We start from the raw sequence: 20,281 nt of genomic DNA, 5'->3' as shown, positions 1-20,281 counted from the left end.
CTGATGCAAAGAACCATAAGTATGATGACCCGTGGTTTTTTAATCTGCCCTCTGGCGGAATGTCTACGTGTGGTTCTGTAGAATACGGAAAAAAATGTTATATCTTTTCACTGACCCAGAAACCCACCAGCAGAGACAAGCTGCTTTGATAGTTGCCTCCAGTTTCAAAACTAATAGAATATTCAATACCCACAATTTTGTGTATATAACCATATCAATTTTCAATGTATATATAGAAGTGTTATCTAGTACATGAATATTAAACTACCTAAGATTTCCCACAATGCAACATTCAAGCAACAAAGGGCCTTGACAAGTACAACCTACTATGGGTCCGTGTAGGCTATCATATTTTCTTCAGTAATTTAAGCTTTTTTTATGAGGTTCGTTTCCACTTCTCCATGGTTGTTGATCAAACACGGAACGTTCAAACCTACATACAATGTACACTTCAGAACACTTATTCGTACTGCTTTTTCAGTCGGATGCTTTACATTTACAGAGAAATAATCAAGAGTTGAGCTACTGGTGTTCCACGGCATTGTCACATACAGGTGTGTATTGTTGTGGCAAGTCTACAAGTGTGGACATTCAATTGCGGTTGTACTACCTCTGATGACAAACTGCAATAACCAATCACAGTTCTGCCTGTTTTGATGTTCGCCTAAACATTGTATCATTATCTTTACACAAATTAACAAATTAAATTTAATTTTCTTATCATATCTGTTTTCCCATGTCATTTTCAAAGGAAAACCAGTGTCACTGCAACCCTGCTCTGACTGTAAAACTCAAACACAGGATTGAAAATAAAAAGACTTTCAAGCAGTATATATATTCTTATAATAAAATTCAACTCAGTAAACAATTTCAAGAAATGTTCTTGAAACATAACAAAAACGAAAGAATTCGGGGAGTGCAATAGGTAGGTTCAACTCGAGGATCAACAGGTACATGGTTCTGTAAAACTCTTCAATCAAAAAATTGTGCTTGATTGTACATGAGCACATTAAAACGGACAAAGTAAAATTAAGCCTTAGCTTGTAGTCCAATCGGACCAATAATAGAAAACTGAGGAACCAATCTGCGATGGCCTACCTTTAGGGCTTCAAGACTTTCCTATTTAGACGAAAGTGATGCTTCTTGTTCTAAAAGAATTTCAAAGTGCCACAAACATTACCGATATCGTGGTGGTCCTGTTTACAGCAGGCGCCTTCTGCTCTGATCACATCACGGACTGGTGTGTGGTATTTGTACGTAATTGCCAATGTTCAGGTTTTTGTACTTTTCTGTAATTTGCAAATCTCATTTCCCCCAGATCCTAACGTTAGTGATGGGTCTTAGTCTCACAGGAATGCACCGTGCAGACGCCTGATTAGCAAAGTGACAACATCTGAGACAAGACAAGGACATGAACATGATTTCTAAGGGTGCCGTCACTTACCCAGAATAATGGAACTTGAACTGGCGGTATTGCACACAATCTTTCCCTCTAACGCATCAGTGCCAGTTCTCACTTCCGATGACACTGCTTAAATGATATTTGCCAGAGACAATTATTTCCTAACAGCCTCGATTTTTTCTTCTAATTTGTTCAGATTCAAGGAGTGGCCCAACAGACCTACACTTTCTCAAGGTGGAACAGGACTTACACACACCAGACCAGTTTAAAGGCTTTATTCCTCGGGCCTGAAACATGAGCCGTATGCAAACTAGAGGTAAAAGAAAACAACAACAGGCCGGGCCTATCAACACTCTCAGACGGTTGTTTGAGTATCAACTTAGCAAGGGAATGGTGTGGAGGTGTCCGATGTCCACAAGTACAAAGGAGAAAGGCATACCTGGGATTCCTGGGGCTTTACAGATGTCACTGCTGTTTGTTGGTAGGACAATGCCTGAAACGCAAGGTGCTATGTGCCCAAAGACTTCAACCATTGGAAACCTGCATCGGCGGTTGTACTTGGAGACTGCTCGCAAGGTACACAGATGACTTGTGAAAAGACTCTCTCATTCATTGAGAAGTACTTTCCCTAATATACAGGGCAGGGAAATTTGCACTCTGAGACATGAATGGACAGGGAGCTTGCATTTTCAACTCTGCAAATACAGAATCCAATACCTTTCAAAAAAGTCTACTTTGACAATGACAAAATTCCTGACACAGGTTAAAGCCATCACTACCCGCATCCCCTATAAAATGTACAGTGCAACAGGGTCATCGAGGTTTAACCTACCAGCTCATCAAATTCTCAAACTTGAAATCTCTCACTGTCAATGCACATTACCAGTCCGTTGCATGCAACTTGGACAATTTTCAAGAAATTAGCTACCTGGAATGCATTGTTTAAAAGCACTTTTGACTTTTTGCCATGGTCAAATGACTTCAATAAAGGCATTGAGAGCTCACACACTCAGACTCTAATGAGCGACAGAGAGATTCCACTAGAAGTTGTACTTTCGCGATTCTTTCCTTTTTAATACCGGAAGGGGAACCCTCTTGTCAAAGATCAAGCGGTGATTACACCTTGGTGCAACTTTCACTTGATGAATACACATCTCAGTTCTGGTAGACAGTATTACAGTTTTGAAAGGCTGGTCTGATTTTAAAAAGGTTTGGAGTTGTTTTGATTTGCTGGGTCTATATATAGGGTGAACCTGACACCCATTCAGGTAATGGTAGTTCATGTTGCCACCTTCCCATGGGTGTTATGGAGCTGTTTGGATTTTAAATTTCAACAAAGGATAAAAAACACTTTTTATGCCCATCTTCTGACAAAGTACAATGACAAAGTACAAGTATTCCTGATATTCTGATAAATGTAATATCTGAATGGCTGGTTTGGAATATTAGGAGGCAAAGACACGTAGTACTCAGCCATGTGAATTTCAAACTCGCTTAGCACACTAATATTGAAATTGTAAAATGATAATACATTGGACTCTGAGTAAGTAGTAAATTTCAAACAAACTTACAATGATTACAATCAAAGTATTGCAGATGATTTTTGTATCGGGCTCTAAATTTGATGCCACAACAGTCTGTAGTTTCGACCTCGAAACGTGGGCTATGCAAGAGATTCCTGACCTGGGAAGTAAAGGTGGCTGGTCTGAGATGTGTTCACGCTCTAAATGACACAGATGATATTGGTCCTGTAGAATTATACCACTCAGTGAAATCAAGGGCCAACTTCCTCTTAATAATTCAAATGGTTCAATTAGCCCATTTGTACTACTAGAACAATATCACTTGCTACTGCACATATATTGAGCCTTCTGGCAACTTCAGGTCATTCAAACTATCTACTACTTTGAGTTATTCAGGATTCGGACCTGAAAACACTACGGGAGCTAGATATCCGAGACATTTTTGAGGCTTAAACAGTTCAAGTGCATCAGACCTGGTTTTTTTAAATGGTCAAAACAGTCATTATGAACTAGCAAGAGTTGAATTCTTGAAACACTAAATTTTGACTATCGTGCTAAATATCTACCGAAAGAAGATCAAATGCAATTCAGACGGGAATGACCTGAGCATTTCAAGTTCATATCAGAAACAAATCAAGCCGATAACCGAAATGACAGCGGAATTCTAATTTCATCTCTTTTCCCAGTAACAAAACACTGTTTATGCACAACTTTTGAACAATGCTGCCAATTGACATAGGCCGTATTGAATGATTTTGCGGAATTTCTCAATGTGTAGGAAATTTGTTTGTGCAGTCACTGCTTAAATGCCTCTTTTGTGCGATCCAAACTGGATACATTCTACACCTAACACCGGCAATCTTCCGTGATCTCTTTGTTCTGTTTGTTCTGGAAACTGATGCAGTCCAGTCCACAGTTCAACATCCGCGGTACGCAAACCACAGACTGGCAAGTCAAACTGGAGGACCAATCATGTCAGAATATTCCACGGAATTTGCACCGCCACGAAAATATCTATTTTTTCTGTACAACACAAAAAGCAAAATAGTGAGAGATGGCAAGACCTATCTGTTGACTGTCTCACATCATACAGAATTTGTGATCTTTTTTGAGCCTGGTAATAAACATCCCAAGATACACTTCCAAATTGACTTTGAAATAGTTTTGTGTATCATCTGGTGAACATTCAACTCAAAGACTTCTTTCAGCGCTGAAAATGCCTTGAAAATTGATTTACCCCTTTCCTGCCAAGTTGGTTTTTCACCACAAGGTCAAGTTCGTTAAACTAGTGAAGCACAATATGTCCCTTTGGTGCATTTTATCAAAAAACAAGTCATCGTTGATGACACAGTCCCCACTTGTTAATAATGGGTACTTTGATTACATGTCCTCAGAGAGGATAGAGTCCTCTTCATTAATTAGGTCTGTGATAAAAATACTTTGATACAGATGGCGCTCAATGGCCAAGAATGAGTTCCATGGTGATGAAAACATAAAACCAATGTAGGCCACCATCGTAAAGTTCATAAAATGAGTCAACTAGGAATTAATCAACAGGATGTTGCAAAACATTTTTGCATACAATTCTAACACTTAACAGATTATCACTGGTACCATATTTCATAAAGTTTGATGCAGTATTTACAACACTATGAGATCAACATCTGTATCAAGTTTCATCACATTTGACGTTGTATTAATTTGTGGCTATATCACCCTAATTAGGAAAGTTCATTACTTATGCAATTACAAATTAATTAAAATGACACTGATAAATGTCTTTTTCAATGTTAAAGCAATGTGAGCTTAACATCGGTTAACATCTGTATAAAGTTTCATGAATTTGATGCAGTACATATTTCTTGACATATCAGCCTACTTACGAAACTTCATAATTGACATGTTACTGCTACATGACGTGAAACAAATTGACGAGCATATGTATGAAATAGGTCAATGTCAACTTTGAATGATACTTTGGAAATATGTCTGAGTTATGGCTCTGTACATGAAAACATCGTAATAAAATGGCTGCCTACAACCATATTGGATCGTATCACATAAAAAATCGTGTACATATGTATGACATAGGTCAATGTCCTTGTACCAACTTTGAATAAAATCAGTTGAGATATGCCTGAGTTATGCCTCTGTATATGAAAAAATCGTAACAAAATGACCACACAGCAGCCATATTGGATCGTATCACAAACAAATTGACGTGCATATCTATGACATTGGTCAATGTCCTTGTACCAACTTTGAATAAAATCGGTTGAGATATGCCTGAGTTATGCCTCTGTATATGAAAAAATTGTAAAAATGGCCGCCTAGCGGCCATATTGGATTGTATCACAAAACAAATCGACGTGCATATCTATGAAATTGGTCAATGTCCTTGTAGCAATGTTGAATAAAATCGGTTGAAACATGTCTGAGTTGTGGCTCTGTACATGAAAAAATCATAATAAAATGGCCGCCTGGCAGCCATATTGGATCGTATCACAAAAAAAATTGACGTGCATATCTATGACATTGGTCAATGTCCTTGTACCACTTTGAAAAAAATTGGTTGAAACATGTCTGAGTTATGACTCTGTACATGAAAAAATCGTAATAAAATGGCCGCCTGGCAGCCATATTGGATCGTATCCCAAAACAAATCGACGTGCATCTGTATGACATATGAAGTAATCCTTGTACCAAGTTTGAATGAAATCGCTTCTTGCATCTCTGAGATATCTGTGTGAACGGACGACGACGGACGCACGCACGCACGCACGCACGCACGGACATGACCAACCTATAAGTCCCCCCCCCCCCCCCCCCCCGACGGTGTCCGTGGGACTAATTGAACATTCGAAGGCCCCTGAAATCACAGATCCTGTAAACATGATTTTTCTGGGCTAAAGCTGTTGGAACAGACCAAGCCAAATGGATGGAAATACATATGGTTTTGGCTCAATGCCACTTTTCACTGAGTTGGCTGATGGGGAAATGATGCTGTGTGGCAGGGAATGGGATAACAATGATCAGGTGGAAATTAATCTACAAAATTTCTTGTTAAAGGATTAAATACTGTATTTTGTGTCCATCATTGATAACCGTTTTCACATTTATATGAACAGGCCTTTTATTTACAGCTTTGCAACTTCCCTAAGATCAATGAAGTAGGATAGTCCAGTGTTCTCCATGGATTTCAATCCTGAGCCTGCATGTTTCCAATCAAGTAGTGTCAAGGAACATTTCCTCTGGATGATTATTACAAGAGGAAATCGGAAAAATTCCGATGCCACTCGAAAGCTGTCGCGGGGCCTATTGAGAGTAACACCTCACCTCAGTGTGTCCACTCACTACATACTATAAACATTTTGAGCAAAAACACTTCCACGAATCAGACAAAGACACATCTGTTGAATTTTGTACAAAACCACATGCAAACACACCTACACACTCACGTACAGAGAACCTCAAACCCAAATGTCAGGGTGAAACATTGGACAGATTACCCATAATCCACTGTTTACAGTAGGCATTTTGGACGAGATTACACTTGATCAGTTCAAGTCAGTCTGGCGCCATTTGTTTGTTCATATACTGTAATACCAAACACACATGATTCTCTGCTATTATTCTGCTGCTACACCAGACAAATCTTAGTATTTCTAACCCCTCTTGTAGCGTGTATGTGCTGCAGTTTTTGCATTTTCCTAGCCACAAAGGCTTCATCTCTCCTAATACGGATAGAGATTTTTAGCTACAGAAATAGCTGTACAGTCAGCATCTGTGATTTTTAGCCAAATTTATACACATGTAGTTCCACTACGAAGTAATAGACTATCCAGTACTTTATTGAACTTTCCAATTTTGCTACCACTTGAAAGGTATTGAAACCAGCCATTTGGGGGAAATGTAAAGAATGGCATATGACTTTTAACTGTTACACATACCCATTGAATTTAAGTTTAGGGCAAAAATCTGCACGTGTTGATCAACGGGATGAAAATGTACCTATATAAGAGGAACTTGTAAGATTATATAATGTCAGGCAGGGTGGATGTGGCAACTTTATGTACAAGTATATATCATTATATGCATTGTGTTTGTGCATCTGATCATTAGTTGTTCTATAACAATGGTGGACAATTTGACATGTCTGTACAAATCTCACCAAACACTGTTATAAAACAAATAGCTTCAATTAGATGACATCATCCCTTACTCATCACTAATTATCTCACATTATGTTAAACGGAAATGTGATCTCCGGTCCATCTTGTACTATTGTTGGTTTGTCTATTTCCTATGACAAAACATAACTGGATTTGTTGTGCAATCACTAGCAATGCCTCCTGAATACGCTGTAGCTGAATCCTCATATTCACAAGTACATGTATTCTCAAATGTCAAATTTCGCAACTGCACAATATTATTAATTAATCTCTCTCGGTACATCTGTAAATTCAGTATCATAGTCACTACGCTGGACTCTGAGTGGACAAGAAATTATCAGTCAGCACAAGAAATGCAAGTTGAGGTTCTACACCGACACTGAGGAACTTTTTGCTCTGTTTATATGTCCACATTCATTTAGTGATGGATGCAAGCTCCTTGTGGATAAGTGTGAATGCAGTCTAAACAGGAAGCAATGCAGGCTCCTATGATGGAATAGCGGTCTCAGTAGCACGGACTGTGAACACAGGTCCACTGACTGAAGCTGAAGCCCTAATGGGTTGAGACAGACCCACTCCCGGAACGTTCCTTTTCTACTCTATACAGCCAGGATTGGCAGTCTGCCACTTTTGCGATAGTCACAACAAAGGATGAACAGGACTCCATGCAAATTGCAATTATGTAGCGTACACTGGCGTATACCACAGATGTAGCAAATGGCACCCAAATGATTATAATATACATACTGGTACACTATACGCTAAGTGAGTCACAGGTACATTTTTCACCCCGGATTACTCTACTCGGTGTGGCCTTCATTTACTTCATTATAGCTTTTTAGCTGCCTGCAGGCAGATTCTTATGATATCCCCAAAAGCCGTACAAAACCCATGTGTTTGAAATGCAATCCACACAACACGATCGGAGATTAAATCGAAGCCCACTCTTCGCCTTTCAAATCAGGTTAGACCTTTATAATAAGCTTTCTTTTATCAACCTCAGAGAGGAAATGGATCCAGCCACCATTATTTTTTGAGCATGTACCAATTGATTTTTAGCACCACCTACTGTACAGCCATAAATTCCTCACATTGCTGGTTATTGGGAAGACAATATGAACAAAGTTCTGCCTTGTTGCTCACTATTGTTATTGTAATTCGCATGAGAGGAGAAGTGGGCATTGTTGTTAGAGAGCATGCAGTAGCATGTAGGAGTCCTAAAATATCTAATACACTCTGCTTCATTTCATTCAAGGGATCAACCATTACATCTCAGGTGGGGTGGTAACATAAGGGATCAACCATTATATTTAGGGGGGTAAGATCTGACAGACTGTAAGTTTTTGTTTTCTTGTTCAACATTTACATCGTGGGATAGTAGAAACTCTGTTCCTGGTTATGCAGTGTAATATGAATGTGTTCACCGACAGAGTTGTATTGGGAATACAAAATTTTCCTGCACGATTTTTGCCTATTACAAGGATTTTGCTGGTGTATCACTAACATTGAAATCAGTTCAACCTGTGTATCAGCACTGCATGTGTCAGATTATAACCTTTAAAATGTAAAATGTCGCGATGGTTAATGCCTGAGTAAAAATTTTATCTGGTATCGAACATAAAAAGCCCTACCTGTCTCACCCAGTCATTCTTTTCGAGTCCATTTAAGCCTGCTGAAAAATTCTATAATGGGCTTTACTGAAAATTAATAACAGTTCACAAAATGTTCATATCATGGCACTGAATATGATTATAGGTATGTTACTAAGATATGACATCATGTACACAACATTGGCATCTGCCAACAGAACTTTGGACAGAGATGGCAGTCTTTAATCTTAGGCTGATAGTGATACTGGATAGAAGGCTGTTGGCTTCCAAATTCAGATTTGCGTACGTGCTGTACATGATTTCGGGTGGCAGAAAAGTATTAACAGTTGTAACAGGGGTACAATCAACCCTGGACAGACACTTTTTTGATAAACACATCTATGCAGTTTATGTGACTCATCCATCTTGCTGTGTGGGTGTAGTTATCAGAGGATACATATGATGGTCATTTCTGATATACATGACCACAGCCAACTGAAGTGTTCCCTCTACAACTTGTCTAGACTTAACAATAATAGCAATGGCATTTCTGGTGCCAACAGGTTCCATTTTGGTGATTTTATTAACAAACGCAGAGTACTTAAAATCTTTGTGTGTGTATATATTTTGTTTTCTTGATCATTTCCAAGGGCAGTTACTTGTAACAGTTGGAGGAGACTCACTGGCAGGCTGGGCTCACAATGCTTGGCATTGATACAAGCCATATGGCATTGTGTTGTTTTAGGGTATATGTACTCCAAATATACTTACCAATTTCACCATTATGAACAGCGTTCTACCAATGTCCATGTATAAGTCGGCTATCACACAAACACATTCACGCTCAGTAAAGTCAGCTTTATCACTAATGCATACATATATACATGTATATATATATACAAGTCAACTGTCACACAAATATGCACATTTGCTAGTCGCTTATCACTAATACGTATCCAGTATGCTGAGTGCCACAAAATAATTGGCATAAAAGACTGTGCCAGACGATATGTCCAATGCATGAAGAAAGTCCAGCAGGGCAACCCACTGAGATCTTGACAGGTTTACAAAACTGAGTCATGATTGACATTGACAGTGCCCCTGACGTGCTGTTCACAACTTATGACTGATTCACGAGCATCTCTGTGAACCAGTACCAATACACCATCTGACTAGGGAACTACAGTACGTTCTAAGCTAAAGATTTCATATACAGTAGCACTCATAGTGTATGACTATTTGTCTGCTTTCTCTCTCTAGGGCAAACTTCCATACCTCCGTAAACCTGTGACATAAATGCTACATTGGAAACCAACTTCCAGGCTGTTACATGCAGTACATTTTAAAATATCGATGGCTGCATTTTCAATATTCCATTTTCAAAGGAATCTCTTGCGGTATCAGCCACACCCAAACTGATAAGGTGAACAAACCATCCCCTCACGCAGTGTAGCGTTCCCTCACGCAATTTAGTGCTCTCACATCATGAGTCCACGTGGCAGTCAAGCCATGCCTGTTCTATCTACGTGTTTGTATGTCCTCTCTCCAAGGAACGTACATATCTATAGTTTGGCTGGGCAATATATAACTATGTCAGGTCAACTGGTTTTATGAGAGCCGAGTCTAGTATGCCTAAAATTTGAAACTTAATCCAAATCAAGCTACACAGCAGTATGCATGACTGTGGCATGTGAGAAGTAGGTCATAATATCTCCGAGTCGGTACAACTGGGACTACAGATTTATAATATTTTTTTTAATCTGAAGAATTGTCCACAGTACGATATGTCAGCATCATCAGATAAAATGCAACACCTTACAAAATTATCTTTAGGATGCTCTCCTCCAATTTCAGACCTGTAGAGGCATATGCCAATCTGGAAATCTGACTAAAATGAATCCCAGATCTGTTTCTGAGATAAGATCGTCAAATCGTCTTTCCCATGCAATGGCCTTTCAGTGGAATATGTTTCAGATCTAGAATTACCTTGATGAAAAGACCTAGCTTAAAACCACTTGGAGAAATTATTCCAAATTTCTTGAGTCCACTTCAATTATTGTTAGATGACAAGGTCATTATTTTTAGGAATGCACCCCCAAAGTGGTTTAACCGTACACAGGTGACGGCTCTTGAAACAAATTACCGCCAGTGAAAATTCCGCTATCATACTGACACAACTGCTTACAGGGCTGAATGTACTGTAATCAGTTGCTGGCTGCAGATATTGTGCTATTTCCTTTGTACAAAGGCCATCACACCATGAGTTTGTCAATTACAAAAAGCAAAACTGCATCGTGGTGAATATAATTTGCTGACTTGAGCAAAAACAAAAGCACTACTTCGACATGATACCCGCAAATTTCTTAATCAAAAACTCTGCAACTGGGACCTTGTTCCAATGCAAAAACCTTAACTGACCATATTTTCTATGGTAACTTCCCAGCCAGCCACTCCTGTAATGTATAGTAGATAAGAACATTATCAGAACGATAGAGGCCTGGTTTCAACTGTGAAAGATACACAAGCAAACATAGCTGACTTGAACATCAACAAATCAACTTGAAAACACTATGTATTTAATTGTTATCTTCCTGGACAGAATGCATATTAAGAACTTACCAAACTCCGCCTCTGAACGTTAACGCTTATAATATGATATCCAGCACAGTAAGCTCATAAATGCCTTGCTCAACTTGCACGATTATCTAGGTTCAAAATCATAAGTATGCTCCTGACCATAATAAATTACCCATGTTCAAACATCCTAGCGACACGTTGGCATTTTGAACATGTTATATTTTACTGAGCAGTATTGGACGGGAAATGCTGGAAAAGACGGCGACATATAAATTGTCTAACTCGTATAAGGTAGTCAGTCAAGGATTTTTGCACTAAATTACACAACGAAAATAAAGTACGTCTTTATTTTAAGTTTGGGGCAAAATAGTTTTCTGCGTAATTAACCTTTCAGCACTAGAATGTCTAAATTTAGTTCTTAATCTCCGCTTCACAATCAATCAAGCGTACAAGAACAAACACCGTATGTGTTATTTACATCAACAAGTTATGTTAATTGGTACTGGAGAGCACGGGAGCAAGGCCAGATTACAGCCCGTTTTCAATTTAACAGTATTCTTCATGAGATTGGAAAGTATAAGATTCCTTGTTAGCAACGCAGAAAACATGATCAAACAGACAGTGCGAGATTTGACATCGCCCTCATGGCTTCACTTAAATAGCAGGTCCCGTTTATAGAAGCCGTATACACTGCAACCTTAACAAAGTGCATGACATTGTCGAAGATAGTTTCCTAGTTTGGGTGGTATTCAGTGACAATATGGGTGTTTATAATGAACAGATAATATGTGTAGCTACTTGTATGGTGAGGCTACTGGGTTCGTGTTCAATACACACATGGTGAAAACCAAGGCCTTGTTTTCTACTGGCTCCTGGGCAACTCTATCAAAATCCAGTCACAGTCATAACCAGCGAGGGTCCTTCGATCTCTTTCATTCTCTCACAAAACTATTCTAACATGGCTTCATATAACTTTCAATCAATGATCGAAACTTGTGTTCTTTACAAGTGAAAATTCTCATACAACAAGTGGATAAGTCTCTGATGAGAAAGTAACAACTTATGTAAATGATAAATGAACATTTGTATTGCTTTACTGTAAAAGGAGGATCTAACTGTAAATATCATGCTTTGTGGCCTCATTTTGGAGCTTGAGGAATAAAGTCATTGTTTTCACTATTGGTCTACACTGTAGGTGAGAATTAAAACCTCATTGTTTCCCCATAGAGTTAACACAGGAACTTTGAATTCATTTATCAGTAAAATTCATGTATTATGTTCTCTAATCCTAATATTTTCAGTATTATTGATTTCTGAAGTGGACAGTGAATCTGTTGGACGAACGTTTGTGCAAAAGATATAAACTTTCTGTTTTGAAGCACACAAATGCCGTAAGTTCGGCTTTAGACAACACGTGAGGTTCTCAACCCTGTTGTTACACACCATAGAAACAAATCCTTGATCAAAGTTTGTCACCTAATAAATTTCCCTGCGCCTGTCACATGATTGGACAAACTGATGCATTCTCCCTACCGCAACATTTATCTTGTCAGAAAGCTGGTGCGTGGGGTCTGACCAACACATTGGAATCTTTTACCAGCAAGCAGACCATCCCTTCAAACGGAAATGCTCTAACCTAACTTCTTTGTAAGTCTGAGGACACACTTCCTGGCGAATTACACCAACTTATGAATGGCTTACAATAATACTACACTAGGGACTCACAATTACAGTAAAGATACCTTGATTTTCTACAGTAAACATCACTGATGTCCTCAACCACAGACTGTGTGGCTGTGATGGACATCTTTTATGAACTTGAAATAGCACAATTCACTACAGGCTGAAGACCTATCCAATTTCGTAACTTGACATTGACCGCAAAATGAAAGCATCAGTGGAGTAGAGAAATACTCCACTTCTGTGACAAGACTATGTATGTCATGAGCACTTTTTTCAAGCCTAACCTAATATACTTGCCAATATTATAATATCGCACTGTTACAAGAACTCTGTAAACACAGGCAACATGAATTGGCTGTTCCACAAACAGGGCAGTATTAAGTATTATTTGACAGGAAACTTGCCAGCGGGTAAAGTAAAGATGGTAAAGCCGGTCAAGTGGCTTGGGTTATCAGTAACACTGACAACCACAAATCAAAGAGACCTTTTTTTTCCATGCAAGATAGACATTATGCCGATCGTTTCGCTCGCATACCAATAGGTAGCCCACCACTTGCTTTGGCTTCCTATCTGGCTTCTGCTTCATGTACAAGTAGGGGCTGAGGTTTAAAAAACAAAGTTGGCTTTGGAAAGTCCAGGCTGTACTGACTGATACGAGTATACATCAATATTTCCATCGCATTACATAAATGCACTCTTTTTTTACCGGCATGATTTTTCTGTACTATGAAAAGTGTTAAGAAATGTTTTGGAGTCTGTATTATAGTGGCATATCAGAAATCAAACTACACCCTGTACTTCTCACCATCTTTTTTTACATTCATCATCATGTTCTCACTAAGGTTTCGGTCCTGGGGCCACTTCGCTGATGAGGAGACGGGCGTATATTTTCACAAGTATACACTACTTTTATGTCCCAGGGTTCTACTGCAGAAGAAAGGCTACCGCTCCGCCAACAACGACAATCGTAAACGGTTGTGAGTACAATCGAGTGAACAATGAAAAACCATAAGTCGATTAATGCGTCCGTAACACTCCGATTGTCATCTGGTACAAGGCACGTGTGAGATGCTTTTGTGTTCTCATCACCGCCACAGAATATACAACCAAAACTCCCCGACCGCCCATTGTTTGCATTCCACTGCGGGGCGAGTACACTAGTTCCCCAACCGTGGCTTTTCAATGTTGTTAGTGATTGACCCAATTTTACTTGTTGCAGGCTCACGGAAATTTGACTGAAAAATTAACAATTTTGGTCACGCAAAGACACCTTATCAGGTCTGTCCAACATTTGACTGCAAATTGTGCTGGTCTGATACTGAAAAAAATACCAAAACAAATCACGACTCAATTTTCAGGTGGACCATGTGTCCGACTTCTCTGAAACTCGCGGCGAAAGCGCTCGGCGCAAAAGTACAAAGTTGCGAATTTTAGCTTCACATTAGTGAACTGCCATACCTGCTAGTTTCCTTCGTCTACTTTTGTAAACAAAGCGGTCCCAGGCCCGTTGCTTGGTGGATCTATCCCTTGCACTCAGCGACCGTATCAGTTTCGCCATTATCAGGAATTTCTCCGACGATAGATAATCAAGCGCATGTATAAAGGTCTAGGCGGACTCTTCAACGATCACGACGACCCCGTTCACTCTTGGCGAACAGCAGGAGAAAGAGAGTATTCCGAAACCTTTCTTGGCACACCAAACTTCCTCTCATGCATTTGCTATGCACTCCACTGGCATGTTCTGCAGAAATATCACGAAAGGCTGTCAACGGAGACGTTTATGTCAACTTCTCCGTCCGGTGCACGGTGCAGAATTCTCGCCCCGGACCTACACTGCCAATTTTGAACTTGGGGCAATGTGGGCGGAACGCCCATCACGGAGACTTCAATGATTGGTCAGCGAAGTACAGTTTAGGTCGTGTCACTTTTTTAGGGGAGGGCAGGATCCACTTGAGCGTTACGCGGTTTCCTCTCTCAGTGCAAGCCGAACCGTCACACAACTTTTTTTTACGACCGAACATGGTGTAAATAAACAAATTAAGACGATCTAGCACGCAATTGCCCCGCCAGTACAAATTTTTACTGTCTTTCAAAGCCCTTTCGAGTAGAAAAATGCTAACTTCGAAAATGGCCGGCATTCTTCAGCTTCATGCATGGTTAACTTCCCTGAACGATACCGATGAAAACATGATGAGGCATACCTGACGGATGTAGGACACATGCACATAAGATAATTTGCCCTACATGTAAAACAACAGATATTCACTTCCATACGTAACTTGTAGATCTCAATATCGTTCGAACAATATGTAATTTTTACATGTCATTGAACTGTACGTATTTTGTTTTTTTGGAGAATCTACCTTGTCCAAATAAAGAACGTCCAAAGATGAGAAACCGCCAGCGTGAACAAACACGCGCGGTTTACTTTTGCCCTTCTGTTGATGCTGGACTTCTGTGTGTCGACACTACTGTACAGTGTATTGTGCATGGAAACATTATATGCAGTAATCGGGTTATATAAGACTCCTTTCTATCTCGATGAAAGAACCGACAACAGACAGCTTCCTGTATCGGACCGTTGAGAGGAGGGGGGGGGGGCTTCTACTGTCTATGATCAGACACCACCTCGGGCAGGTGAATATAAATACCGGGTGACAATAATTGAAGTCAACATGACAACAAGCACCAAACAGACAGTGATAGTGAATTCAGACCGCTTTGTGGGTCTGAGAATAGATACACTAGTATAGTAGAAAGTCATCGAAGACCAGTCCCTCAATCACCATGACGTGATAGCACGACCACGATACTAGTATCATTGGGGAGATATTGCACGGAGGTGGGGGCTACAACCCCATTTTGCCGCATTCTGGGAAAAACAGTTGATAACGACTAAACTAAAAGGGGATTCTTTATATAAAGGAGAAATCGTGGTAATTTAATTAATAAACACAGCACCCAAGAAAACTATGGACGGGCGTGCGCACTCGACTCTTACATGTATGTTGATCGAAAAAAATCATCTCCCCGTGTTTCAACCAAACATCAAAAGTCGCAATATCGTCTCTCAATTTGCCAACGGGATCACGCTACTTTTGACTTCAATAAGAGTTTTCCGAGTAGCCTGGAGCGTTTCCTGTCGGTTATATGTCGGTCAAATGATAAAAACCGCAACTACCGCAAACAAATTTTATTTTCTCGTGTGCACAGTAGATTAGTACTACGTTCGAATCTTTTCAATTTCTTTGCAGAGACTTGGAATTTGAAAAACTTCGGAAGTATAGAAAACCATGTAATTTTTCAAGCTTCACTGTGTATTACGACAAGTTTGTGCAAAAGCGAGTTGCTCTGATCAGAATCGCCAGCCCTGCGTCAACGTGACCGTGCGTTTACATGCGATTTTCCTCTTTTCATCGGACCATTGTCGTGTCGCAGTGTTACGTGAACACAACGATTTTGCCGCCGGGACAAGACTCTGTCTTTCGCTTTATTTGACAAGCGCCTTGACAAGGTCATTTTAGTTGCAAGAAGTATCTTCCTGGCTCAAGACAATTTTATTGTTTACAGTAGATATGATCATGCAATGTCAACTTTTACGAAAACTGGTCACCTTTCCAACGACTAAAATGTTAGCGCTTCTACTTGTGAGCTCAGTTTTGTTTATTTATCATTTATCGACAAAGATTTAGTTTAGTATTTCGAAATTATAAATATGTCGTCGATGTACATTTTATTTTATGTCTGTAGCTTCCAAGGCCAGTGCCACTGATGACGTAATACAGTCCTTTTGCTGCCTGATTGGGGGATGGGACATGAATGAAAAGGTGGAGTGAGAGCGCTCAGTAATAAAACACAATAGGGATGACGCATGCCATGTTTATGGACTCACGTGCGGTCTATTATGACAAACAAAATATGAAAGCAGACTGTCCCTGAATAATAAACCAGTCAAGCTATACAATAGATCGAATGTGGACATTTTTATGAAACACGACTCTCATCTGACTTTTCAGTGAAAATAGGGGGGATAAAACAAAGGAAGTTATTTCTACGTAAGTACGCACAAAACTTTGTATTTACATAATTTTTACAGGATACAAGGTGCACTTCGGGAAATACCGTCATGGCTACACTTTGAGAACAAATGTAACAACTACTTGAGAAAGTTGGGTTTGACCTACTCTGAGAGGTCACTAGCTTTTGTTATGCAGATTTCATTAAGAAAACGGCAAGTGATGACATCATTTCTGTAGAGGCTGGCTGAAGTCTTAGGCTGCGTGAAGTTCAGTGATTTCCTCTCATCTGTAAAAGGATTTCCTTTACGTGGTTTAATTGTCCCCGGTTTTCCTCCATTATCACTTGAACAGGTTTTTGGTGTTAAGAGTACCATTAAACAAGGCAAAGCCAGCCATGATGAGTCAACGTAAAAGCTCACCCACAAATTTTGCAAAAGCACTCTCTCTCACACGTTTCGGTTTGTAACTATGTCACCGAATGAAAGCGATATACCATACCATGGCCTCGTTTGTTGTCGTCATTAAATTTGCACTTTATATCTTTTGTAACTCGACCATCCTACACCCATTCTCCCCTCTTTTTTGAGTACGCATTTCCCCACTCTACGATGAACATGTTGGGATATTAAAACCAATAGAGCAAAAAGAAGGGACGGGGAGTTAGCAGGTATTTTCTTCTCCTGCATCTTCATTTGCTTGGCAAGAACTCACACCTGTACCTCATTACAGGTATAGCATACATAATGTGCCCATAAAAGCCACTCATTTTTAATCACACATTGGATGCCCACTCCTGAATCTTTTTCCTGATTAGGGTCATTTCCTCAATATTCCTGTGGAACATCCCCCCCCCCCCCCCCCCCCCATCTTATGCAGCTTGTCTGAGCTCTGACCTTACACAGACTGAGCAATAAAATAAGACGGGCACCTAACATACCACATGTTTACCATCAGCAGTATGTGTTCTGCACACAACACAAGAGAACATGAAGCACAACATGTCTTGTATTACTTTTGGATGTAATTCAGTATTTCTTCACAGGTAACACATTTCCTGAAGCACATTATTTTAATGAAAGGACAAGTGTAGAAAATGACGACCAAATAAAACGAAAATACAAACAAATTTTTTAAACCATGATTATATCAGACACTTCAATGTTCACTACTGAATATGAACACCGCTATCATTCATAGTGTCTCTATTCCACTATCATCGCCAGCCTGCCTACGCACATGCAGGTATCTCTTAATGATACGATGTGGTTAAGGCATTACAGCCATGACTCAATTTTTTGGTTACATTCCAAGTGCAATTGAGACAAACAAATGCTGGCTTCAATTTGATTAATGGGCACCATAGCTTTACTTGGGAAATTTTTGTCGAAAAAAACAAAAAGAAATTGACAGGATATTTTGGAGACATGTGCTTGTAGCGAGACAGTCTACTTTGATAAAAAAAACCTGAGCAGTAAATTTTTGTAATCTCTGTGGGACAGAAATGTCTCATATCTTTTAACTGAAGCAAGAACTGAAAAGCTATGGTGGGGCGAAGCACTTTCAATAGTGAAAACAACTTTTCCGGCATGTGTAAAAGCAATCGGAGGGGTGATAGATAAAATCAGTCAGGAAAGGATGCCAAACAGCCTCTCTGGACATAACGGACAGGAAACGACCGGAATTTTGCAAATCAGACCGTTGCTGAAAGAAAAAGGAAAGAAAAAAGTTTGCCGTCCTGCATCCCCTCAAAAGAAATTACATTCTTCGTGTGTACAGTAACAGAGAGATTTATTGCCGTCTTCGGTATGTAAAGTGTGTAGAAAATACTGAGTTTCCTCGGTGGGAACGGTGCCTGTATGCGAATCCTCCCGTGTGTACAGCATACCAGATGTGTTTTGAGAATACTAGGATATTGTGGCATGGAGAAAACATTCCACTCTGTCTACCATGTCAAGAATGTAGCATTAAATATCTGACGACTTCAGTTAGAAAATAAAGGACTTTTGATATTTTGTTATTGAAAGGGAAAGAGAACGTAGGAAATTTTTCATCAACACTTTCATCCCCCCATTCCTATGTATATGGGTTGTCCCTTTCTGTTGAAAACAATAGGACTTTACCAAGGTGAAGTGGTAAATGGGTTAATCAAGTTAGAGCAAATAACTGTTTGTTGAGCCTGGTAGTCTTCCAAAGCACAGGGACGCGTAATATCTTGTGTTGTGTCATGCACACCCTGCAACCTCTGGCGAATTTGGGTACTATGAATAGTTACACACACACTCTTACTCATTAAAAAGTTTTATAAAAGAACAGCGGCCAATACACTTAATCTTGAAAATACTATTTTTACAATCAGATGGAAATATGAATACTTATTAATAATTAATATGTTGTTATGAACAAGCAAACGCGGAAAACAACAGCTGCAAAAGATCGAGTCATAGTTTTTGAAAATGGGTACTCATAGTACTAACACATCATAATTCATGTAGCGCAAAATCCAGGGGGGGGGTTCATCATAATTTTGGAATCCAAGAAGGGGGGGGGGTTCATCACTTTTTCAATGGTAGGAAAGGGGGGGTCATTACATTTTCAAAAACATAATACCTACAATAAAGTCCACTTTATGCCATGGCCATGATTGACCCTCTTTACTGGCGGCCGCCTTCGGCGGCCAATACAATAGATATACTTTATGTATTACCCATGACCCTCTTAACGGCAGACGCCTTTGGCGGCCCACTCCAATTAGGTTTACTTCATGCAATGGCCATGATCGACCCTCTTTACCGGCGGGCCGCCTGCGGCGGCCCACTACAATAAATTGACTTTATTGTAATACCCCATGACCATCTTAACGGCCGGACGCCTTCAGCGGCCCTGTTCAGTAAAGTTTACTTCATGCAATGGCCATGATCGACCCTCTTTTTACCAGTGGGCCACCTTTGGTTGCCCACTAGAATAAAGTTGACTTTACGTAATGGCCCATGACCCTCTTAACCAGAGGGCTGCCTTTGGCAAACCACTCCAATAAAGTTTACTTTATACAATGTCCATGGACATAAGTTGTCTATGGAAATGAAGTTAAAATTGCCCTACAGTCGTCCTAATTAACAGACGTTTGCATGGATGTGGCTGAGAAGTTTGTACACTGGCATCTCTGCTACACGAATAAAGTGCGCCGCTTACCGGAGTTCAAATCCAAACCGTGCGGGTAAATTTGACATATGGGTTTTGGTTATTTTTCAGGGGGGGGGGGGGCCATCAAATTTTTTCGTCTGCCAAAGGGGGGGTCTTCTTTTTTCGCGAAAAATGC

General features: G+C 39.8%; 1 protein-coding gene and 1 long non-coding RNA gene across 4 annotated transcripts in view; one reads left to right on the top strand and one right to left on the bottom strand.

Annotated features, from left to right (window-relative positions):
• Positions 1 to 4,072, top strand: part of LOC139131184 (uncharacterized) — a 34,154-nt gene extending 30,082 nt beyond the window's left edge. For both annotated transcript variants that reach the window (XR_011552072.1, XR_011552071.1), the window contains one exon: positions 1,599 to 4,072. This is a non-coding gene — a long non-coding RNA (uncharacterized lncRNA). The remainder of the gene's footprint in view (positions 1 to 1,598) is intronic.
• Positions 1 to 20,281, bottom strand: part of LOC139131182 (rho GTPase-activating protein 7-like) — a 123,369-nt gene that overhangs the window by 50,158 nt on the left and 52,930 nt on the right. Inside the window, exon 1 of one of the 2 annotated variants that reach the window (XM_070697153.1) lies at positions 14,405 to 14,776. The exons of the other annotated variant lie outside the window; for it this stretch is intronic. Coding sequence (XP_070553254.1) covers positions 14,405 to 14,504 — 100 coding nt within the window. The 5' untranslated portion in view covers positions 14,505 to 14,776. Of the gene's footprint in view, positions 1 to 14,404; positions 14,777 to 20,281 lie in introns of those variants that run through there. 2 annotated transcript variants of the gene reach the window in all.

Source organism: Ptychodera flava, chromosome 4, assembly GCF_041260155.1.
Source record: "Ptychodera flava strain L36383 chromosome 4, AS_Pfla_20210202, whole genome shotgun sequence".
Lineage (NCBI taxonomy): Eukaryota > Metazoa > Hemichordata > Enteropneusta > Ptychoderidae > Ptychodera > Ptychodera flava.
Note: the sequence above shows the minus strand (reverse complement) of the source record. Positions and strands in the feature narration are given on the sequence as shown.